Raw genomic sequence first — 25,142 nt, 5'->3', positions numbered from 1 at the left:
GTTGTTTATTGGACATTTTATACTGACTATCCCTTAAGTTTTTCAAACTGAACCAGTATAAAATAGAATTGAATATATCTCTTTCCAAACCCACCCTTTTTCCATACTTTTTAATTTCTGCTAAGACTATCACTCTCCTACCATTCACCTACATTTATAATCTCATGTATCATCTTCTGTTCCACATTTCTTATTCATCCCATGTAACTAGTTGCCAAATAAATTTTGCTGTTTCTTTTGTCTCCTTTGCACTCACACAGCCACTGTCTTAGTTCATCCTTATCACCTTTGACCTGAACTGTTGCCTTAGACTCCTACTTCAAATATTTATCCATTCTAGTCTATCTGCTATAAAGTTGCCAAAGTGACTCTCCTAAATTGCTTCTTGGATATCATTCCATCCTTTATTCTAGTAACTTGATCTCTAGGATACCTCAAGATTCAAATATAAACTTCTCTGCTTGGCATCTATAGCCCTTAACAAACTAACTCAACCTACTTTTCCAAGCTCATTATATACTTCCCTTGATTGTTACTATAGCCAAGCCAAACTGACATTCTAAATTGTTCTTGACACAAGATATGTCATCTCTGTGCCTTTGCACTGCCTTTCTCTTATGTATAGTATGTACTTCTTACTTATCATCTCCTCTTAGAATACAACTAATGTTTTACCTTTTACATGAATCCTTTCCTTATCCTCCCAGCTATTAGTACTTCCTTTTCTAAATTATCTTGTGTCTGTTTTGTATGCAGTCATATATGTTGTCAACTCCTTGAGGGCAAGGGCTATTTCAGTTTTGTCTTTATATACCCAGGCCCTAGTGTAATTTTGGGGATATATTAACCCTAGATGTTGAATTATATTGTAATTTGCCACTAGTGGTGGGTGGTTAAAGAAAGGCTCTTGGGTGGAGGTGATCCTGTAGTTGACAGTTGAAAAGGTGACTGAGCTTGGTACTTGAGAAATCAATCAGAGACTGGATATATACAAAATTCTATTTATTTGTAATTACAAGGTTCAGGGAAAGAACAAGAAAAAAGAAAGATATTTTATAAATATTATTCCTATATGAAAACCTTCTAACCAATTCCCAAAATACCCCACTAAAACTTCTCAAGAAGTATCTTCTGCCAGGAAACCCAAGCCTATACTAATCTCCTTAAATGTATTTTAAATATAAATTTCTAAACTATATAATCTGATCTAGTTATAAGTATTTTTATATTTATCTTTAAATCAATTCAGCTTCTCAGTCTCTCTCTTCAGTTTCCAAGCTCAATTCACTGACAGGATGAAGGTTCACTCCAGGTCTCACTGTGATTATTATTCTCTTCTGTTTGCACTGGTCAGACCAGGGAAACACCTGAGTTTTCTCCTACTCTGTCAGTTTTCTCCTTCAAATCTTTATCCACTTACACAATGTTTCAAATCAACTGTCCTCCGCAAACACACAGAGATAAAATCCTTCACCTCCTTTCTCTTGAGAGGTCAAATCTAAGAGAGCAGTTAACTTCCAACATTCCCAGCAAAGGATCATTGGGAATTCTCTTAAAGAACCTCTATGAAAATTCCAGTTTTGTCTTAAGGTAACCTCTTACATACCTCCTTCTCTAGCTGGAGACCTTTTTATAAGAGACCTTCTTATAACCAACCTTATTTCCTAATAAATCCAATTATCCTAATATTAGCAAAGTACCTAGAACAAAGTAAATGTTTAGTAAATACTGGTTGGTGAATTAATAACTGATGGATCAGGGTCCTGGAGGAGGGATTGAAATCAAGGGCATCAGTAGAATAAACCTTGACCAAATGGAAAGCTATCTTTTCTTTTTGAAACAGAAGTGAAGCAGCAAAAATTGGGCGAAGGCACAGAGAGATTTTTGAGAGAGATCGTGTTGAGTGACTTTAACCTTAGCAAAGTAAGAGGTATGGTTATTTGTTGAGAATATTGTTGGGGATCTGGGCCAGTGGTTTAGTCATAAGAGAAAAATGGGGCCTTTATTTTTGTCAAATAGTTTATATAGTTTTGGAATTAGTTGTTCTTTAAATAGTTCTTTGATGGCTTGTTCAATTTCTTTTTCTGATATGAGATTATTTAAGTATTCTATTTCCTCTTTTGTTAATCTAGGCAATTTATATATTTTTTAATAATCATTCATTTCACCTAGATTGTCATATAATTGGGCAAAATAGCTCTTAATAATTGCCTTAATTTCCTCTTCATTAGAGGTGAGATTGCCCCTTTCACTTTTGATACTGTTAATTTGATTATCTTCTTTTTTTTTTAAAGTTAGTTTAACCAATACTTTTTTTTTCAAAGAATCAGCTTCTAGTCTTATTTATTAGTTCAAAAGTTCTTTTATTTTCAATTTTATTAATTTCTCCTTTGATTTTTTTAGGATTTCTAATTTAGTTTTTACCTGGAGTTTACAAATTGGTTCTTATAGTTTTTTTAGCTGCATGCCCAATTCATTGATCTCCTTCCCCTCATTTTTTGATATAGACACTGAGGGATACACATTTTTGCTTGAGTACTGCTTTGGCTCTATCTCATAGATTTTGATATGTTGTCTTTAAGTTATTCTCTTCAGTGAAATTAGTAATTCTTTCTTTGATTTATTCTTTGACCCACCAGGTTTCAAGAATTGGATTATTTAATTTCCAATTGATTTTAATTTTGCCTTTCCACAAACTTATTAATGATAATTTTAATTGCATATTATGATCAGAAAAATTGCATTTATTGTTTCTGCTTTTCTGCATTCATTAGTATTTTTATGCCCTAGTACACGGTCAGTCTCTGTATATGTACCATGTGCTACTGAAAATAATGCATGTTTCTTTTTATCCCTATTCAATTTTCTCTAGATATCTATTAACTCTAATTTTTCTGACATTTCATTCACTTCTCTTCTTTCTTATTTATTTTTTGGTTCAATTTGTCTAGTTCTGATAGGGGAAGGTTGAGGTCCCCCACTAGTATGATTTTACTATTTCTCCTTAAGCTCCTTTAGTTTCTCCTTTAACAATCTGGAAGCTATACCATTTGGTGCATATATGTTGAGTACTGCTATTTCTTCGTTAGTTATATTGCCTTTTATTAAGATGTAATTTTCTTCCTTATCACTTTTAATCAAATGTATTTTTACTTTATCTTTGAGATCATGCTTGCTATGCCTGCCTTCTTTGTCTCAGTTGTAGCCTAATAGATTCTGTTCTAGCGTCTTACCTTTACTCTGTATGTGTCTATCAGCCTCAAGTGTGTTTCTTGTAAACAACATATGGTGGGATTCTGGTTTTTAATCCATTCTGCTATCCGCTGTGATAGAGTCTATTATATATACACACACCACACACACACACACACACACACATATATATATAATAAATGGGGTCCTTTTAAATCTGGGGTACTAGCTGTTTTTAAAAAAATAAAAAAAGAAAGAAGGGATTGTACCCCCCAAAGAGAGGCTTGGTCTATTGGTATGGAGCGAGAGAAAGAGATGAGAACCCTCCCCCTTTCCACAAAGTGGGTTTCAGGGGAGACAGTAGATGTAATGGTTTGGCTCAGAGAGAGGAGAGGGGGTTTGAAGATTTTTCCCCCTTCTGCCTTCCCTTCTTATCAAAAGCTGCTCTCCCCACTTCTTTCTCCTCACTCTTGTCCCCCCTTCACTACTCGAGACCAAAAGGTCTCCCCTTGATCCGTTCACTCACACTCAGCTTGGGAAACAGATAACTTTAATGTTAACCCAATTAGATAATAGAAAAGGAACAACGGGCAGAGAAAAATGGGAAAAGGAAAGTGGGAAAAAGGAGTTCCCTGTCTCTATCTAAACCCTAATCCTTCCTCTTTGAGTTTGGGGGGGGACTCAGGCCTTGGCAGCCTGAGCCCCCTGAGAGAAGTAGAAGGGAATAAGAAATGGGTGGGGTGGGGTGGAGAGAACTGTAAGACAATGTAGGGAGAGATTTGGGGGCCAATCAAAGGCTATATAGTAAGAAGGGAATAAGAAGAGAGGTGGTGGGAAGGGAAATAATATCAGGGAGGGGCAGGGAGGAGAATGGCTAAAACCAGTCAGGTTGACTCACCCCTGGGCAACAGGAGCTGAGGTAAAGTGTAAAGATTAAAATTTAGGAGAGACGGGGAGACTGAGGCATCTGAGGCAGGTAGAAATTAGTTTCTCTCTTCAAGAAGTATTATATTTTTTAGAGGTTTATTAAAGGTTAAAGATTAAAGAATATACAAGTAAGAAACATGTGCCTAGGCCAGAGGCCTAGACAAAATAACCTCACCTCACGCAAGAGACACGCCTGCTCCAAAACAGAAGTCCAAAAAGAGCCAAGAGAGAGCCCTCAAAAGCCTTTGAATCAGCTTAAATACCTTCTCGATCTCGGCCCAGGTGAGATTACAAGGCATTCTGGGGAAGTGGAGCAAAGGCTCGTGGGGATTGTAGTCCTGTATTCGAGTCTATTTTTTACAAAAGTCTGCTCAGGTTTCTCTTCAGAAAGTCCCTTCATTTGGAAAGTGTTGGGGGGAAAGATTTCTAGTCACCAGCAGGAAAAATGGGTAACCCTCAGGAGAAAGTCTTTATCCACCATCTCTCTTCAATGTCTCAAGATGGAGAACCCCTAACTGCTCTCCAGCCAGAGTCTTCTCTCCTCCGGAAATTTACTCCCGGGACCCCTCCCCTGTTCAGGTGATCAATTTCACATACTCTTCAGTCTGGCACTTTTTCTCTAGTGTCAGCCTCTATCACACCATTTCCATTTTATGGGTGAATTCATCCCATTCACATTCATAGTTATGATTACCTTCTGTGCATTATCCTCCATTTTAAAGGCTTCCTTTAATCTTGACCTTTTTCTTTTCATTCTTTCTCTCCCCTCCAGTGTTTTGTTTTTAGCCATTCTCCTCCCTGCCCCTCCCTGATATTATTTCCCTTCCCACCACTTCTCTTCTTATTCCCTTCTTACTATATGGCCTTTTGATTGGCCCCCCAATCTCTCCCTCCATTGTCTTACAGTTCTCTCCACCCCACCCCACCCATTTCTTATTCCCTTCTACTTCTCTATAAGGTAAGTTACAATTCTATACCCCAAGGAATCTGGCTGTTTTTCTCTCTCTGAGCCAATTCCAATGAGAGTACAGTTTAAGTGTTACCTGCCACCAACCTCTTCCTCCCTCCATTGTATTTGTCATTGGCCCCCCCCTCCCCCCGCTTCTTTATGTGATATAGTTTACTTCATTTTGCTTCTGTTTTCCTAATTCTCTTATATTATCTTCTCTTTCACACCTAGTTTTATATTTTTTGACATATCATCCTAAATAACATATTACTATGTAAGCTTCTAACTATTATGAGAATTTTAAACAATTACAGATATCATCTTTCTATATAGGAATATAAGTCATTTGACATTATTGAAGCCCTTAATTTTTTTCTCTTTCTTATTAACTTTTCATGCTTCTCTTGAATTTAGTATTTGGGCCTCAAATTTTCTGTTTAAGTCTGGTCTTTTCTTCAGGAATGCTTGGAAATCTTTTTTATTAAATGACCATACTTTCCTCTAAAAGAATATAGTCAGTGTTGCAGGGTAGTTGATTCTTGGTTGTAAACCCAGTTCCTTTGTCATTCAGAATATCATATTTCATGCCTTTCAGTCCTTCAGTGTGGAGGCTGCTAGGTCCTGTGTGAGCCTGACTGGGGCTCCATGATATCTGAATTGTTTCTTTCTTAGCTGTTTGTAGTATTTTCTCCTTGGACTGGGAACTCTTGAACTTGTCTATATCATTCCTGGGAATTGTCATTTGGGGATTTATGCAGGAAGTGATCTGTGAATTTTTTCAGGCTCTATTTTATCCTTTTGTTCAGGAATATCAGGGCAGTTTTATTGGATAATTTCCTGTAGTATGATGTCTAGGCCTTTTTTTTTTTTAACCTCATGACTTTTAGGTAGTCCAATAATTCTTAAATTGTTTCTCCTGGATCTATTTTCCAGGTCAATTGTTTTTTTAGTGAAGTATTAAAATTTTTTTTATTCTTTTGGGTTTTTTTTGTTTGTTTCTTAATGTCTTGTGAAGTCATTAGCTTCTATTTGCCCAATTCTAACTTTTAAAGATTGAATTTCTTCCATGACCTTTTGATCATCATTTTCCATTTGGTCCATTCTTCTTTTCAGGTATTTCTTTTTCTCCTTTGACTTTTTGGCCTCATTTTCCAGCTGGTCAGTTCTGGCTTTTAAAGGCACCATTTTCTTATTTTAATTCATGTGCCTTTGATTCTAGTGACCTATTATGCTTTTTAAGCTATTATTTTTTTCCCCATTTTTCTTAAGCCTGTCTTATTTGATTTTTGAATTTCTTTTTCAGCTCTTCAAGAGCCCAAGTCCAATTTCCTGGATTTTTTTAGGTTTTGCTTGAAGGTCCTTGTGTCTTGTCATCATCTATTGGTTATGTTCTTTGTTCTTTATCTCCATTGAAGTGTTAAGTTGTTATCTCCTTTTTTTTTCTTCTGTTTACTCTTGGTTTTCTTTTTGTTGTTTACTCATTTTTACCCCCTTTGGACTGTTGATTATTAGTTTTTTTAAACCCTTACCTTCCGTCTTGGAATTAATACTGTGTGGCAGAAGAATGGTGAGGCAATGGGGGTTAAATGACTTGCCCAGGGTCACACAGCCCACTGTGGACTGTTAATTAGCCCCTCTGCTGGTTTACCGAAACAGGACATTTGAACTGCTCTGGCCTGGAGTGGAATCTTTAAATTTATCTCTCCTCTGCTGGTATATTAAGTTAGACCATTGAACTGACTTGCTTTGCTATTCTGCCCTAAGACCATATCTTCACTGTAGCCAGCCACCTGTGGAATCTGAGGACACCCAAACAGATGAAATTATAGGATACTTGTTATTGTAGGCAGCGTAGACATAGGTTCATCTTTTTTGGTAACTATTATCTGATATAGGCAGATAAATTTGATATTTAATGATTTTTTCCCACTAATTAATTTTGAGAAGGAAATAAATGATTCTCCCCCCATTTTAGATCCATTTGCTCTACATAATTTTCTTTCCTTTAATAATACCTAGGAAAGAGGTTTGCAAGGTTAAATTATCTGTTTCTGTTATAGTAGTGAGATGCCTCTACTTTTCCCCATCCTTGCTTCTCTTCTCTAGCTTTGCATCAAGACTGTAAACTTCTCTTTGCTGTTATTATTGGGTATTCTTAGCATAGTCTGGGAAAATTTTGAGTGCTATAAGAAGTTTTCACTATGGGAGGGTTCCAACTTGAAAGGATATGAAAAAGCATATTTTGATATTAAACATTTTCTAGGGTTCTTAGTGACTCCTATTTTTTTCCTGATTTTGTTTATATCTGTTGAGAATAGCATCTTTAACTATGAAATACTTTTGTTTTAAAAGCAGTTATTTTTATATTTATTTTCACGATTTCTTTGTTACTTTCCTCTGTGTGTATCTATGTGTGTGTGTATGTGTGTGTGTGTATATGTGTGTGTGTGTGTGTGTGTGTGTGTGTGTGTGTGTGTGTGTGTGTGTGTGTGTTTATTTTATAGTTGTTATTTTCCTGGTGAAGGGAAGTTTGGGGAATGAAGATCAATGAGGGTAGGATGAATGTTTAGTATTGTGAAGATGGGATCACAGTACCCAGGTATTGACCTAGGAAAAAATTAGCACCTTATGTTTTGGAAAACATTTGTACATACTTTGAAAACACAAGGGCATTCAAGAAGGCATATATTTTGTATTTGCTTTATCATTTTGTATTATGGAAAGATTAATTCTGAAACATAACTTTGAGGTTGCTCAAATTTTATTGCAAATTTTAATCAGATAAAATTTTAAGGAAAATATATATAAACTTAAAAGGGTTACTAGTTTGGATGCTAGATTCATAATTAAAAATTAGTTTATTTTAATGTTCAAATGTAAACATTTCTTATAAAAGTATTAACTGGCACAAATTGTTCTACAGATCCATTGGTTGGCTGTAAATGGAAGAACAGAACTACTTCATGATCTTGTACAGCATGTTAGTAACGTGGATGTTGAAGATGCAATGGGACAGACAGCATTGCATGTTGCTTGCCAAAATGGTCATAAGACAGTAAGTTAAATTTTGTTGAAATTCTATATATTTTGTAAATTTTTGAAAATTCTGAATTTGTGAAAAGTTTTTCAGTAGGAATATTTGTGAGCTTTGCCTTAAAATGTCTTTCTTTTAAAGAATTTTCTATTAATGACTAGATTGCTGATTTGTTTTGGTAAAGTAAAAGAAAGTCATGCTTTTTAAATACTTTAGTGCTTAAGTAACTTAATGCAGATTACAATTCCTTGAGACATTTTTCTATGAGAGCTGTTAATTAAGCACTAGGTAAGCTAGGAAGACTAGAAACATGTTTAGGTTGATGGGAAATACTAGAATTTGTGCTTTGATGGCTTGGCCTTCAGGAATCTAAGGTTGTTTGTGATGAGGCATTCTAAGAAACTGATAGTGTTCGAATATGAGGCATAGTATCAAGACTTGAGTTTGGGAGGCAGAAGTTGTGTTTCTGCTATCCTAATATGTTACTAACAGGAAAAAAGATTTTTTTGGGATGTCTACTTTGAAATTAAATTAGTTCATTATCTTTAAGGAATAGTCATATTTTAAGGAATAGTTATTATTCCTTCAAAAGTTACCCTTTTTAAGTTTATGAAACTATCTTTTTTAAGCTTCTGCCAACAATATTCTGACATTTGATTTCACTCTTCAGTGTTTTAGAAAATCATAATTATGGCTGACTTTCAGGAATTCTTTTGTACAATTATTGCAGTTTTGGATGTGATCCCTGTTGACAATATCTTAAAGAAGAGTCTCCTGAGTTTTCAAATTTAAAAACTTTTAGCTCTATAATATGAAATAGTTAAACATAATGATAAGAATTATAACAATTGCTAAATAACTTTACCCTCTCTTTGTCCATAAAGTTTAGATGAGAAATGTATTATAGTAGTTGAGATCAACTGCTTTCAGTTAGGATAAAAGATAGTAGACCATTCAGAAAGCTTTGGCCCAAACCATATGTGATTTATAGAATGCACTAAAAAATGTGAATTATACTCTGGAGTCATTGAAGATTACATAATATAATTATAATATGTTCCATATGTTTTACAACATAAAGCAGGTGTGGTAAAGAATACTTTGCAGCTAAGAAATTCTGTCTTTCAAAAATTGTCTTCTAGGAAAATTTATAGATCATTGGACTTTACCATGATGGTGCTGTCTGGTTGAGATTTTGCGGATACAGTAGAGCAGAAAAGGAAAAAATAGTAACCTTCCTAAGAGTATTAGAACTTTTTTTTGTTCCTACAGTTTGTGTACAAGACAAGATTGCTGCTAAATCTCCAGCTTAGTCACTGAAATGCCACATGGATTTTTGAAGATTGTACAGAAGGAAATATATAGTGATGGGATGTTACTCAATCATTGGTGATTGCCATTAATCAGAGGATCAGAATTTCTGAAGGGACCTTGAAAAGTCATTCAGTATCCTTGTTTGTGGGTAGAATATACTTATAGTAATCTCTCAGAGTTGTGCTAATTCTAATATTCCTTGGAATTGTAATTTTCTATGACCTAATAGAATCTCATTGGACAGAAATCTTGTATTGAGTTGGACTGAATTATCTTCTGGAGATTGAAAGCTTTTTGAGATGTTAATTATTATTCTTTTTTCAGTAATAATGAATCATTTCTTAAATTACTAAAGTTAAATTACTAAAGTTGTTCTAAAAGACTTTATTGAAAAAGATCTTAGTGATTTAGGAGGATTTGGAATAGGCTTTTGTTTCAGTTTATTAGAATTGTATATGACCACCTTTAAACCCTCTAAACCCTGATTATTATGTCCATGAAGGAATGGTAGTTCAGCTAGGTGATTCAGTGGATAGAGTGCCAGGCTTGAAGTTAGGAAAATTCATCTTCATGAATTCAAATCCATCCTCAGACTCTTACAGTTGTGTGACCCTGTGTAAGTTATTTAACCTGATTTGCCTTAGTTTTCTTGAACTGGAGAAGGAAATGGCATACCACTCCAGTATCTTTGTCAAAAAAATCCCAAATGGGGTCATGAAGATTCAGAAACAACTGAAAAATGACAGAAAGAGCTTATGTATGTGAGAACACATATTATTTTTACATAATTCGAATTTTTATCCTTAAAATTTTAAAAAGGTTTGACATTTTAGAATTCTTCTATAAAAATCAAATTTAAAACTTTTCAGGGGGAAATAAACCTTCAAGGTCCAGAAAAAGTCTTCTGTCAAATTAATATGGAGAGGCAAAAGATAGAAGTTTTCTGTGAAATTTTACTTTTAACCTAACCTCAGAGTAGATTGAATTTTAGGTATACCTAAGAAGAAAGTTGAGTAGATGTTCATGAAAGAGAGGAAACACTATTTCTAATTATCAGGCAGCTTTGTAGCATTTCTTATTGCTATCACATTGTTGCTTTGATGATGAGAAATGCTTTAAAGATTATTAGGATGCTAACTAAGTTAATTTAATAATCTATTATGAATTTACATGGAGGGTTAAATTTAAATCTAGTTTGAAGAACATATATCTATTTCTCCAAAAATAATCAACATGAAAAACATTTTTGTTGCTGTTGATCCTAAGCTATGCAATGTGGACATTCAAATTTTGTTTACTGAGTCTATGCTGTTATCTTAATGTACATAGTGTTTTAGGATTTTGAAGGTTCCTTTTGAAAGACAGTGTAAGACAGTGGACAGAAAGCCAATCCCTAGAAGAAGTGATAGTTGCTGTGCTGCTAGGTGGAAGGAGTTCTCTTCACCAGTGCTTTTATAGACCTAGGCAAAAAAAAAAAAGGTAAATTTTAAAATAGACAAATTGAAAATTGTGACCATAACTTCTAGATCTTCTGTCATTGATTGATGATTTTGACTAGCAGCTCTTATTTGACCTATACGTTTGCCCTCTGTCACCATAATTATAATGTGACTTTAGAACTTATCATCAAGGGTATATTTTATAAACCAGAGAACTCTGAAAATCTTGGATCCTCTTGACATGGAGGGGACCACAGAGGTCAGGTGTGGTTCGTTCATTGGCTAAATAGTTATACTTGGGATAACAACATTTCTTTGCCTATTCCAGACTTAGTCTTATGTGCAGAATACTAGTGACATAGTAGATGAAAGTGCTCTGAACTCGGGGAAAAAAAGTACAATATATGTATCTGAGAATATGGTTCTTGTTGCTATGGAAAGTGACTTTTCTAGGAACAGAGTAACTTGCAGACCCCATGTGTGATGATTGGATTTTGACATACTGTAGCAATTTAGTCAATGAATTGAATTTTATCCAGCTATCTGATGCCAGATTTGAGATTAACCTTTTATAATTTTTATTCCTGCTGTCATTAGTTGTTAGAAAGTCTTAAATGAGTAAATTTGTTGCAAATGAGGGCTTTCTTAGCTTTTTGGGACAGTTTGGAGCCATAAACTTAGAACATCATTTTGGCAAGTGAATCTAACCTAAACTTAAATGTTGTTATTTAGCTAGAAATTAATTCAAAATTAAATTTAAAGAAAATGTCTTTCACTTGAGTAATTTTATATCTTTAGATTTTATATCTCCATTTTAAGCCTCACAAATTTTATATGAAAAGGCAATTGAAATCTTGTTAGGGTAGACTTAATCTCATAAAACTAAAAAAAAATTGTTAATTTGACAGTGGCATTATAGTTTGTTATTTTCAAGAGAATTATGACTGACTGCATTTCTTATTGAAATTGCAGGCTTATTAAGGAACAATAAGGTTATTCTGCATTCAGTCAGCTATATTGGTATCCATAACCATCCTCCAAACTTTTCATCCAGAAACTTACAGGGCAGTCATGTACATTTATTTGAATGCTTTCCCCCCTAAAAAAAAGCTTGGATTCAGCTTTGAGGCGTAAAGGTAGGTTTGTTTGATTAACATATTTCAGAATTTATTTTTAGGTTTAGAGAAAGTTTAATTTTTCTGATGTTAGAGTTCTGTGTTGACTGATTTGTAGTGATAGCAGTTTTTCTAATTACTATTATTTACCAGGACAAGTGAATACTCTTGACAATTGCTTGTTAATTAAAGAAGTCTATATAAGTGTTAGGTAGTTGGTCTTCTAGAGAAATAATGGTAAGCCAATTGAAGTTATTGTATAGCAGGTTGCTTTTAGAGAGTATGTCAAGCATGTATAATATTTTGCTGAAATGATTTGACATTAATTTCCAGGGTTGGCAGGAATTGTATCTTATTTAACTTTTTATATCCTTTAGTGCCTAGAATAGTGCCTTAAATGTAGTAGGTACACAAAGAAAACTTGGTTGAATTGAAATAATGCTTTTTGGATTATTTGTAATCATTTGCTAAAAGGAGTTTACACTTAGTCCTTTATTGTTTTAATATTGGCCATTTACTTTGTTCAGTTTTGTCACTTTGAATTTGGACATTGTTTGATTTTGGACGTGTGTGTACGCTTTTTATCAGTGTTTTGGTTCTTGGCTTGCCATTGACTTCAATTAAATTACTTCAGTTTGGCCCAAGAACATATGTGTTATCCTTACTATTTTACAAAAGCGTGTTGAAAAGGCATACAGTTTTTTGTGTTTTCTAAGGCAAACCCTGGAATCCAGATAGGCTACTGTCTTCCTTTTCTCTTTCCCAGATTCCTCTTTACCACTTAGCTACTTTTTAAGGTTCAAAGAAGGAAGATTTGTTGAGCATGATAAACCCTACCTGCTCTTTGGAGAATCCTGAAGTAAAGTTTAAAAATTTCTGGCAAAAGTGTGGGGGAAATTGAAAAAAAAATTTATAAAGGAAATTAAATATTATATAATATTTAACTCAATTAGCCATGTAGTTTTATTCATATTCAAACATAAAATGTATTATATCAGTTTACATATAAGATTGAGATTGATGTATTAAATGCAAAAGTATGTTTTAGGTGGTAATTAATTAGCTAAATAATTGATCTTTTTGTTCTTAAATTTTTGTTAAAAATGCATTTTAAAGCTTTTGATCTTTGAGTAGAAAGACTATCAGTTTGAGAAGCCAGCAAAAACTCTAAAAGAATAAAAAGAATATTTTAATAAAACAGACATAATTTGTGGACCTATTTATCAGTGTGTTAAGCAGAATACAAAAAACAATAATTTTCAGGAAAAAGATACAATATACAAAACCCTTATAGAATGAAAGTTTTTTGTCTTGTTAAACTTTGTAAAATTAGTCTCATTGTGGACTGTCTGATTCCTAGAGAGCACCTATTCCTCACCCAAGATTCCTCAGAAGCCCTTCTCAAGAGTTACTTCTTGCATGAATTTTTTGATGCCTCTTCTAATGCTTTCCTTCCTTTCTCAGCAATGACTTTATATTTAATTCATATATTGTACATTTTTTGAGGGAAGAGACTTTATTTTTTCCCTATAAATATTGTTTGGTGCTTAGAGAATAAATGCTTGTTTTGATTCTTGAATTAGCTGTGCATATGTAGTATGTTCATCAACTTGTTAGAACAAAACATTAGTAGAAAGCTTTAAGAAAGAAAAAGATAAAAACATAAGGCATTCAATTGAAATATGATCTCAGCCTATTCCTTTTGAAAAGGGTGAAATTATGATTGAGACTGAAAAAATCTAAATTTAAGTGATCACCAAGGGAAATCCCAAATAATAAAATACCCAAGTCAGCTGCCAAATTTTATGGTGATTTAATTACAAAAGGAGGAAGAAAATATTAGAGGAAGAGAGAGAGAGGGAGAAAAGGAAAGAAGTTTAACTCAAAAACTGCTCTGGCTCAGATTGAGCCAAAGCGGGAGTTTAAAGCCCTGGAGAGCCAAGGCAGAGAAAGGGGTCAGTCCTTATCACTCATGTGGACCGGTCTGAGGGAAAGCTGTCTGTGGGGCTCCTCCAAGCTTGAGCTCCAGGATCAAGCTGAACTCTAGCCCTCTTCACAGTAAGTCATGAGAACTCTAGAGGCTGTTCTCTACCTCTCTTCCTGCGTCTCACATGTGTCAGTGGTGGCTCCAGCTTGACTTGGGACAGCCCAGAGGTCTGTCCTTTTTTTGCACATGTCTGTTGAAGGCCATTTTCTCAGATAATTAAATCTTGAGTTTGATGCAGACCTTCCTAATCTTGTTAAACTAAGAAGGAAGGAGAAATGTAGTTTCCAAGACCCGATTCTGTTATTCCAAGTATCTCTATTGTTATTGATCAGGAAATAGCTCAATCAGATCTTCTAAAGAATGGTAGTTTTGAAATTCACACTTTATTGATGAAAAATGATATATATATTGAAGAAAGGATATAGACACATACAATCAGACTATATCAATTTCATATCGATAAAATAATTTACAAAAATGAGGAAACCAATGTCCTAAAAAGTGTGTTAAACAGCAAACAATTAATTTAGTTTTCAAGGGGAAAGAGAGAGAGAGAGAGAGAGAGAGAGAGAGAGAGAGAGAGAGAGAGAGAGAGAGAGAGAGAGAGAGAGAGGGAGAGAGAGAGAGAGGGGGGGGGGAGGGAGGGAGAGACGGAGAGAGGGGGAGGGAGGTATACGCACACACTGTGAATCTTAAAATTTTAGCAGACTCTACCTTGGAACATTATCTTAAGGTTATGGTTAAGGTTATTCCCCATTTAAACAATGGAGGTAACTTGGTCAGGAATGTATTGGGAACTCTAACATTACTCCACCCATAATTAGGCATACTTTAGGGGAAGATAAAGTTGTAAACTCCTTACTGAACAATGAAAAAGTACTTAACCCATACTTATAGTGAGGCAAAAACCCTTAAGCTAGGTCTATTTTTAGATCTAATACAAAAGGGTGCTAAGTACCTATGAAGGTCAAATTAATCACTAAAAGGTTAGGCAACTTGCAAGAGGCAAGCTTAACAAAGAGGTGTGAAGTACTCAGAAGATAAAATCTACCCAGAGAAGGTGAGAACTAAAAACTAAGAATGGGCTGTCCTAGGAAAAGCGTCTACTGTGATTGGTAGACGTGAACATTTAGGGGAGGTAACACAGGAGAAATTTCTCTTTAAAAGGAACTGTCTGAACCAGTTCAAGGGAGTTTGATTTAGTTCAGCTTTGGTAGCTGAATTGGAAGTCAGGAGTCAGAGGAGGCTGCTGGGTCTCTGAACACTAGAGTTTTGCTTGGAAAGATCTTGTGGTGAGTGATTAAAGACTGACCTAGTTTCTCTCTTAAAGAGAAAGACCTTTTCCTACTATTTCCTCTTACTCTGTCTCTTTCCCTTTACTTAATTCCTTAATTTATATTAATTAAAATCTCCATAAAACCCAGCTGACTTGGGTATTTCATATTTGGGAATTTTTCCCATGGCAACCACTTATTTTTGATATAAATATTATATATATTATATATATATATATATAATATATATAGTGACCGTGAAAATATGGGTTCAAGACTTTGAATTGCCAAAACTGTAAAGATAATTTTAGTGTCTTGAATTTATATCAAAAATAAGTGGTTGCCATGTATATGTATATAGTGACCGCGAAAATATGGGTTCAAGACTTTGAATATATATATATATATATATATATATATATATATATATATGCGCCTGCTTTACCCATCTCTATGGAAGTTTTATACACATCATTTGTGCACATATATTGAAGACATTGTTTATGAGAATATGAATAAGGAAAGGACAGTTTTCCTCAAGTAATGTTCTAGAGACCTCATCATTTAATACATACAACTGATTGAAAGATGTACAGGATACAAGATTACCCTGTGCTTATTTTTGTTTTAAAAAAGAAAAAAAAATCCTTTGATACAGTAGAATAAAAGATTTAGTGGTATTTTCCATTCACATATCAAAATTATTTAGTAGTTTTGAAAAAAATCAGAGATAATCTTGTTAACCTCAGATCATAAATATCAGGGGAGTGATAAAATGAGGAAACACATAACATTGCCACAGATATTTGTAACTATTAGAGGGGAGAACCAGTTCATTGTCCAGGTTGAAGAGGGAATGGAGTCCCTTTGGGGATGGTAAGATCTTCTAAGCTTTCCTTTGTGGATGATGATAGTACTAGTTGCATCAAATCCTGGAACATTGCCCAACCTCCTAGAAGAAATCTATTACACTAGTGGGGACTCATCTGCCACAGTTTTGGTAATAATAAGTCATTCATAAGGATTGATTCTAGCATCCTGAGAGCTTGAGTTGTAGTGGCCATCATCTCTCTGGAGACACTGTAATTTGCCAGAGTGAAGCTAGTTGAGAGAAAATGAGCCATGAAGAAAGAGTGCCTCTAAAGGGGAGGGGACAGTAAGCAAAGACATATGAAGACTAATTAGGCTTTTTTTTTGTCCATTGTCAGTTCTGGAAATTGGGTTTTTGGTGGGGGGCATTGTTTCTGGTTACCTTTGTGCTTCATTGTGACTAATTCTGGTTCATTGTAGGCTTGAAGTATTCTTGAAATAATTTACATACACCAAAAGCCACTGCAACTTATGTTATAACTGTGTGATTTTGGGCAAGTTAATTAAAACATATTCTTCCTTAACTGTAAAATGTGAAACATTGCACCTATCTTCCAAGGTTGTTGTGAAGATCAAATAACATAATTATTTTAAAATGCTTACTAACACAATGCATGACATATATTGGTTAGTGTTTATTCTCTCCCGCTTATCTGTTCTTTGTTTTTTAAATTTTATTTAAATTTTCTTAGTTAAGCATTTTTTTCTCTTGCCAATTCTTATTCCTCCCCGTCCAAAAAAAACCAAAAACTCTAATAGCAAAAATGCATCGTCAAGCAAAACGCATTACTGTATTTGCTATGTCCAAAAATGTGTCATTTTGCATATTTAGATCATTACCACTGTCAGACTCTTGTAGTTTTTGAGTATATTGTTTTCCTTTTTCATCCAATTCATATGTCTTAATATATGATTCCAAATTCTTTATATTTGCTGTTTCTTATACCACAGCAATATCCTTTAAATTCAGAGAAACCCTATTTGTTTAGCCATCGCCCATGTAATGAGACTCATTTTATTAAAAATATTACTTGTTTTTATAGAGTTCCTTGATTTCATTGATGTCAGCTACCTACTGGCTATTATTCTGGTGATGATGCTCAGCAAACTTAACCAGACTATCCTTTGTATAGTGGACATAATATGCCCTCTTTGGGTCATGCTTAAAACTTCCATTAAAAAAGGGCATGCCAGAGCTTCCTTTCTGTTGGTGTAGCCTTTTTCTAAAAAATAAGTTATTAATATTTTTCATTTTTATATCATATTTCTCAATATCCCTTAGAGCTATCTTTTAGAAGAATGAAAACAAGGGGAAAGAACACAAAACAGTTAAAAAAATTAAATAACACATTGAAAAAAGTTTGATGTTTCCATTGTTCCACATCTAGAGCCCCCCCCCAGCCAAACTTAGACATTATGATTCCCTAATATTCAGTTTAGATTTTTTTCCTGCTTATGTTATAATCATTTTGCTGATTCTGCTTATTTCACCTTTTTTATGGCTCATATAAGTCTATATATAGTCTTCTCATGCTTCTCTATATTGTATTTATCATTTCTTATATTGATAGTATAAATGTTTAACTATTCCCCAAATCAATGGACATTTACTTTGTTTCTGGTTCTTTGCTAAATATTTTGATGTATGTAGGACTTTTTTTTTTATCATTGACCTTTTTGGAGTGGTGGCCTAGAATTAGATTGCCTGGGTCAGTGAGCATGTATGGATGTTTATTCATGTTTTTTAGTAAAACTCCACAGCTATATGAGTAGTATATTAATGTATCCATTAATCTACAATCTTGATATTAGTTTTTCCCATTTATTTGGTTTCATCATAGGACTTTCTTGCCAGACTAACTGAATTTCCTTTTTTGACATGTTTTAACTAGATGGATAGGTAGGGACTATTGTTGTGGACAGTTTCCCTGGATTCCAGTAAAGCATGTGATAGTCTCTGCTATTTTTGTGGATGAGAGAGAGACCTACAACTAGAGAACAGTATGGTTAGGTGCATTCAAAAGTGTTTGGGTGACTGTACCCAAGGGCAGTTAACTAATTTTCTTTATATCAGTTTAGCAGGCAGTCTTATGAAGTACACCAGGGATTCATCTGTGCTTATTTGCTATTCAATATATATATGTTTAAAAATTCAGTCTTATTTTAATGATGGATTTTGCTTATACATCACTTCTATTTACAAAAATATCCTTTCCACCCATTTTCCTACTCAGCAGGCCATCTCTTATAATAAAAATCTAAAAGGAAAAAAGTAATTCCACAAAAGTTACTATTGATGATGTTTGACAGTACATTCACATCTGCAAATAAACGGAGGGTAGTTACATTTTTTCCCCAACTTTTTTGTAGGGCTTAACTTGGTCATTAATTATACAACATTAAGTTTTATTACTTTGTTTTGTTTTTCTATTTACTTTGTAATAGTCATTGCCTTTTTGATTCTGTTTAATTTACTCTGTCAGTTCTTACAAGTCTTATGTTTCTTTTCATTCATCATAGTCATCATTTCATACACCACAGTAATATATTTTATTCATGTACCACAAGTTGTTTAGCCTTTTCCCAGCTAAAGAGCATCATCTGCCTATCAGTGGCTTGGATGAAGGTATAAATTGTGTACTTTGGAAATTTTCAAATGACACAAAGTGGAGTGTATGGTTCATAAAGTAGTAGTGAGAATCAAGTAGGTTAATATGTAAAATGCTTTGAAAACTTTAAAGTGCTATATAAATACTAACTTATTGTTGTTATTGTTATAGCTAATATACTGCATGAAGAGCCAGGATCTAAAAAGACAGACTAAGTTAGAAGGCTATGTTAATTCTAAGAGGAAATACACAGGGAAGAAGTATGAAGTCATATATTTAAAGTCATGTTACAGAGGTTAGAAATCAGTATTTCAATGAAATGTGGAAAAATAGCAATTTCTTTGGAAAAGGTTCTGAGAGTTTTAATGGATTTTAGTAACTCAGTTTGATTAATACTAATTAGTGCACCAGGAAATCCAATGTGATCTCCTTAGGCTACTTTAAGAAAAGCCTCATATCTAACCTGACAGACCTGCTTTGTTATGTCTTGATCAGACTACATTAGGGGAATTCAGTTCTCTTCAGTACAAAACAGGAAGACAGTGATAGGCGGGAGAGGATCCAGAAGATAGTGAGGGGTAAATGAAGGTTCTCAACATTATGCTACAGATTGGCAATGTTCACTTTGGAGAAAATGAGTGAAACTTGATATAAAGGAGGGCTTCCTAATAATCAGAACTATACAAAGGTGAAGTGGATCACCCAGCTCAGTTCACCAGAACCATGTCTGACTCATCGTAAGTGCTTTATAAATACTTTGGAATAGGTTTGCATTCACTAGAAGACTTCAGGTAAAGTCTGGATGATTACTTGTTGGAGATATTGTAGAAGGAATTCCTGTGAATATATGAGTTAATCTAGATGACCTTGGAGGCCCCTTCCAATCCTGGGATTTTTATGTTGCTTTTGGGTGTCTATGCTGTTGGGATCATGTCATATAGATGCTTTTTGCCCCTTCCTACAGTATAGATTAAGACTGACTTATCTAATACAGAATCCTTAGTAGAGTTAATTGTTATAATGAAACTTTGGTACATTTTTGTTGAATATGAGAAATTTTAAGGTAGCTTCTTAAAAAAATAAAAATTTAAGAATATTTTGAATGTGAATGAAATCTTACTTTTATATGTATTATACTGTAAATTGAAACTTGTATGCTTTCTTCTCTTTAGCTTGGTTTTGATTCTTTTTTTTTTCTTTCAGACAGTTCAGTGCTTGCTAGACAGTGGTGCTGATATTAATAGGCCAAATGTGTCTGGAGCCACTCCACTGTACTTTGCTTGCAGGTATGGTTTTTTATTTTTTATTTTCAAGAACAATATATGACAGGAAAAAAAAAACCATGGGACTTAAAATTTTACATCAAATCAAATAATATTTTTGGTTAGTTTCATATTGAGTACTGCGTATTTTCTGTGCAGTAAACAGTTTTTTTTTTCACTTTAAACATTATTTTATTTGGTCATTTCCAAACATTATTCATTGGAAACAGATCATTTTCTTTTCTTCCCTGCCCCCCCTTCCCACCACCTCTCCCATAGCCGACGCACGATTCCACTGGGTATCACATGTGTTCTTGGTTCGAACCCATTTCCATGTTGTTGGTATTTGCATTAGAGTGTTCATTTAGAGTCTCTCCTCAGTTGTATCCCCTTCCCTCCTGTAGTCAAGCAGTTGCTTTTCCTCGGTGTTTTTACTCTCACAGTTTATCCTCTGCTTGTGGATAATGTTTTTTAGATCCCTGCAGATTGTTCAGGGACATTGCATTGACACTAATGGAGAAGTCCATTACCTTCAATTGTACCACAGTGTATCAGTTTCTGTGTATAATGTTTTCTTGGTTCTGCTCCTTTCGCTCTGCATCACTTCTTGGAGGTCGTTCTAGTCTCCATGGAATTCCTCCACTTTATTATTCCTTTTAGCACAATAGTATTCCATCACCAACATATACCACAATTTGTTCAGCCATTCCCCAATTGAAGGGCATCCCCTCATTTTCTAATTTTTGGCCACCACAAAGAGTGCAGCTATGAATATTCTTGTACAAGTCTTTTTACTTATTATCTCTTTGGGGTACAAACCCAGCAGTGCTATGGCTGGATCAAAGGGCAGACAGTCTTTTAGCACCCTTTGGGCACAGTTCCAAATTGCCTTCCAGAATGGTTGGATCAATTCACAACTCCACCAGCAATGAATTAATGTCCATACTTTGCCACATCCCTTCTAGCATTCATTACTTTCCTTTGCTGTCATGTTAGCCAATCTGCTAATTGTGAGGTGATACCTCAGGGTTGTTTTGATTTGCATCTCTCTGATTATAAGAGATGTAGAACATTTTTTCATGTGCTTATTAATAGTTTTGATTTCTTTGGCTGAGAACTGCCTGTTCATGTCCCTTGCCCATTTATCAATTGGAGAATGGCTTGATTTTTTTGTACAATTGCTGTAGCTCTTTGTAAATTTGAGTAATTAAACCTTTGTCAGAGGTTTTTATGAAGATTGTTTTCCAATTTGTTGCTTCCCTTCTGATTTTAGTTACATTGGTTTTGTTTGTACAAAATCTTTTTAATTTAATGTTTTCCAGATTATTTATTTTGCATTTTGTGACACTTTCTAAGTCTTGCTTGGTTTTAAAACCTCTCCCTTCCCAAAGGTCTGACATGTATACTCTTCCGTGTTCGCCTAATTTTCTTATAGTTTCCTTCTTTATGTTCAAGTCATTCTCCCATTTTGAATTTATCTTGGTGTAGGGTGTGAGGTGTTGATCTAAACCTAATCTTTCCCACATTGTCCTCCAATTTTCCCAGCAGTTTTTATGAAATAGTGATTTTTGTCCCAAAAGCTGGGATTTTTGGGTTTCTCATATACTGTCTTGCTGAGGTCACTTACCCTGAGTCTTTTCCACTGATCCTCCTTTCTGTCTCTTAGCCAGTACCAAATTGTTTTGATGACCACTGCTTTATAATATAGTCTGAGATTTGGGACTGCAAGGCCCCCTTCCTTTGTATTTTTTTTTCATTATTTCCCTGGATATCCTTGATCTTTTGTTCTTCCAAATGAACTTTGTTATGGTTTTTTCTAGATCAGCAAAAAAAATTTTTGGAAGTTCCATGGGTATGGCACTAAATAGATGAGTTTAGGTAGGATAGTAATTTTTATTATATTGGCTCGTCCTACCCATGAGCAGGTAATGTTTTTTCCAGTTGTTCAAGTCAGGTTTTAGTTGTGTGGAGAGTGTTTTGTAGTTGTGTTCATAAAGTTCTTGTGTTTTTCTTGGGAGATAGATTCCTAAGTATTTTATTTTTCTAAGGTAATTTTGAATGGGATTTCTCTTTCTAGTTCTTGCTGCTGAGCTGTGTTGGAAATATATAGAAATGCTGATGACTTATGTGGGTTTATTTTGTATCCTGCAACTTTGCTAAAGTTGTTGATTATTTCGATAAGCTTTTTGGTTGAATCTCTAGGATTCTTTAAGTAGACCATCATGTCATCCGCAAAGAGTGATAACTTGGTCTCCTCATTGCCAATTTTAATGCCTTCAATTTCTTTTTCTTCTCTAATTGCTATTGCTAGTGTTTCTAGTACAATGTCAAAGAATAGAGTTGATAATGGGCATCCTTGTTTCACTCCTGATCTTAATGGGAATGCATCTAGTTTATCCCCATTGTAGATGATATTAGTTGATGGTTTTGATATATACTGTTTATTATTTTTAGGAACAACCCTTCTATTCCTATGCTTTCTAGTGTTTTTAATAGGAATGGGTGTTGTATTTTATCAAAGGCTTTTTCTGCCTCTGTTGAAATAATCATGTGATTTTTGTTGGTTTGCTTGTTGATGATGGTTTTCCTAATATTGAATCAGCCCTGCATCCCTGGTATAAATCCTACCTGATCATGGTGGATGACCCTTCTGATCACTTGCTGGAGTCTTTTTGCTAGTATCCTATTTAAGATTTTTGCATCTATATTCATCAGGGAGATTGGTCTATAATTTTCTTTCTCTCTTTTTGGCCTGCCTGGCTTTGGAATTAGTACCATGTTTGTGTCATAAAAGGAATTTGGTAGAACTCCCTCTTTGCTTATTATGTCAAATAGTTTGTATAGTATTGGGGTTAGTTGTTCTTTGAATGTTTGATAGAATTCACTGGTGAATCCATCAGGCCCTAGGGATTTTTTCTTAGGAAGTTCTTTGATGGCCTGTTGGATTTCATTTTCTGATATGGGATTATTTAAGAATTCTGTTTCTTCTTCTGTTAGTCTAGGCAATTTATATTTTTGTAGATATTCATCCATATCACCTAGGTTGGTATATTTATTGCCATATAGTTGGGCAAAGTAGTTTTTAATGATTGCCTTAATTTCCTCTTCATTGGAGGTGAGGTCCCCCTTTTCATCCTTGATGCTGTTAATTTGCCTTTCTTCTTTGCTTTTTTTTAAATTAGATTGACCAGTACTTTGTCTATTTTGTCTGTTTTTTCAAAGTACCAGCTTCTAGTCTTGTTTATTAGCTCAATAGTTCTATCTCTTTTGATTTTATTAAATTCTCCCTTAATTTTTAGGATCTCTAGTTTGGTTTTCTTCTGGGGTTTTTTAATTTTTTCGTTTTCAAGTTTTTTGATTTGCATGTCCAATTCATTGATCTCTGCCCTCTTTAATTTGTTAATATATCCACTCAGGGATATGAATTTTCCTCTAAGTACTGTCTTAGCTGCATCCCATAAGGTTTGAAAGGATGTCTCACCATGGTCATTTTCCTCAATGAAATTGTTAATTGTTTCTATGATTTCTTCTCTAACTAACCGATTTTGGAGTATCATATTATTTAATTTCCAATTAATTTTTGATTTGGCTCTCCATGTACCTTTTCTGATCATTTTTATTGCTTTATGATCTGAAAAGGTTGTATTTATTATTTCTGCTTTTCTGCATTTGAGTGCCATGTTTCTGTGATCTAGTGTATCATCTATTTTTGTGAATGTGCCATGTGGTGCTAAAAAGAAGGTGTATTCCTTTTTGTCCCTATTTATTTTTCTCCATATGTCTATTAACTCTAATTTTTCTGAAGATTTCATTCACCTCTTTTACCTCTTTCTTATTAATTTTTTTGGTTTGATTTATCTAAATTTGATAGTGGTTGGTTCAAGTCTCCCACTAATATGGTTTTATTGTCTTAATTCCTCCTTCAATTCTCCTACTTTCTCCATTAAAAATTTGGATGCTATACCATTTGGTGCATACATGTTGATTAGTTATATTTCCTCATTGTCTATACTCCCTTTTAGCAGAATATATTTACCTTCCCTATCCCATTTGATCAGGTCTATTTTTGCTTTGGCTTTGTCAGATATCATGATTGCAACTCCTGCCTTCTTTCTATCAGTTGAGGCCCAAAAGATCTCACTCCATCCTTTAATTCTAACCTTGTGAGTATCAACCCGCCTCATATGTGTTTCTTGAAGACAACAAATGGTAGGGTTTTAGGTTCTAATCCAATCTGCTATTTGTCTACGTTTTATGGGTGAGTTCATCCCATTCACATTCAAAATTATGATTGTCACTTGTGGATTCGCTGGCATTTTGATATCTTCCCCTAGTTCTGACCTTTCTTCTTTAGCTATCTCCTTTTGAACCAGTGATTTACTTTAGGTCCGTCCCCCTAGTCCCCTCCCTTGATATGCTTCTCTTTCTATCTAACCCCTCCCTTTTTATGCTCCCTTCCCCTCCCCCCTCTCCTTCCTTCCCTTTTTATACTCCCTTCCCCCTCCCACTCCTTGATTTTCCTTTCTTTCTTACCATGTTGCATAAGATAGAATTCAGGATCCCACTGGATCTAGATGTTCTTCCCTCTCAGATTTGATTTCACTGAGAGTAAGGTTTAAGTAATTCTACTTTACGCTCTCTTCCTCTCCTTCTCATATGAGAGTTCTTCCCCTCCCCTTCCCATGTGTATCTTTGTATGGGAAAGATTATTCTATTTAGCCCCCCCACTATTTCTTGAAGTAAATGTTAGTATTATCGACGATTCCCCCCCTCCCTTTTTCTTTCTTTGCCCCCCCTTTCACCAAATCTTCTTGATGCCCCAATCTTTCCCTATGCATGATTCTTCTAACTACTCTTATGATGCATACAATTTTTGAGAGTTACACAATACATTTTCCCCACATATTAATATATATATAATTTGATATAAATGTAGTCCTTATAGAAGAGAGTTTGAGATAAAGAAAAAGATAAGGTTCATCTCCTTTTCCCTTTCATTCATGTTTCTCTTGCTTTCTGTGATTGGATGTCAAATTTTCCACTAAGTTCTGGTCTTTTCCTAGCAAATGCTTGGAAATCTTCTATTTTGTTGAATGCCCATACTTTCCCCTGGAAGTATATAGTCAGTTTTGCTGGGTAGTTGATTCTTGGTTGGAGACCTAGCTCTCTT

General features: G+C 34.5%; 1 protein-coding gene across 8 annotated transcripts in view; it reads left to right on the top strand.

The window, feature by feature from the left end:
* The window catches only part of HACE1 (HECT domain and ankyrin repeat containing E3 ubiquitin protein ligase 1), a 104,880-nt gene that overhangs the window by 19,774 nt on the left and 59,964 nt on the right, over window positions 1-25,142 (top strand). For 6 of the 8 annotated variants that reach the window (XR_008916632.1, XM_007484370.3, XM_001368006.4 and 3 more), the window contains 2 exons: window positions 7,992-8,123; window positions 19,914-19,996. Coding sequence is in view for 7 of the 8 variants with exons in the window: in XM_007484370.3 (XP_007484432.1) it covers window positions 7,992-8,123; window positions 19,914-19,996 (215 nt within the window). In the remaining variant the exon portion in view is untranslated. Of the gene's footprint in view, window positions 1-1,859; window positions 1,931-7,991; window positions 8,124-19,913; window positions 19,997-25,142 lie in introns of those variants that run through there. The other 2 variants (XM_007484372.3, XM_056818626.1) reach the window with 2 other exon arrangements.

The sequence above is a fragment of the Monodelphis domestica genome, chromosome 2 (assembly GCF_027887165.1).
Source record: "Monodelphis domestica isolate mMonDom1 chromosome 2, mMonDom1.pri, whole genome shotgun sequence".
Lineage (NCBI taxonomy): Eukaryota > Metazoa > Chordata > Mammalia > Didelphimorphia > Didelphidae > Monodelphis > Monodelphis domestica.
The sequence above is the reverse complement of the archived record's forward strand: the minus strand, read 5'-3'. Positions and strand labels throughout refer to the sequence as shown.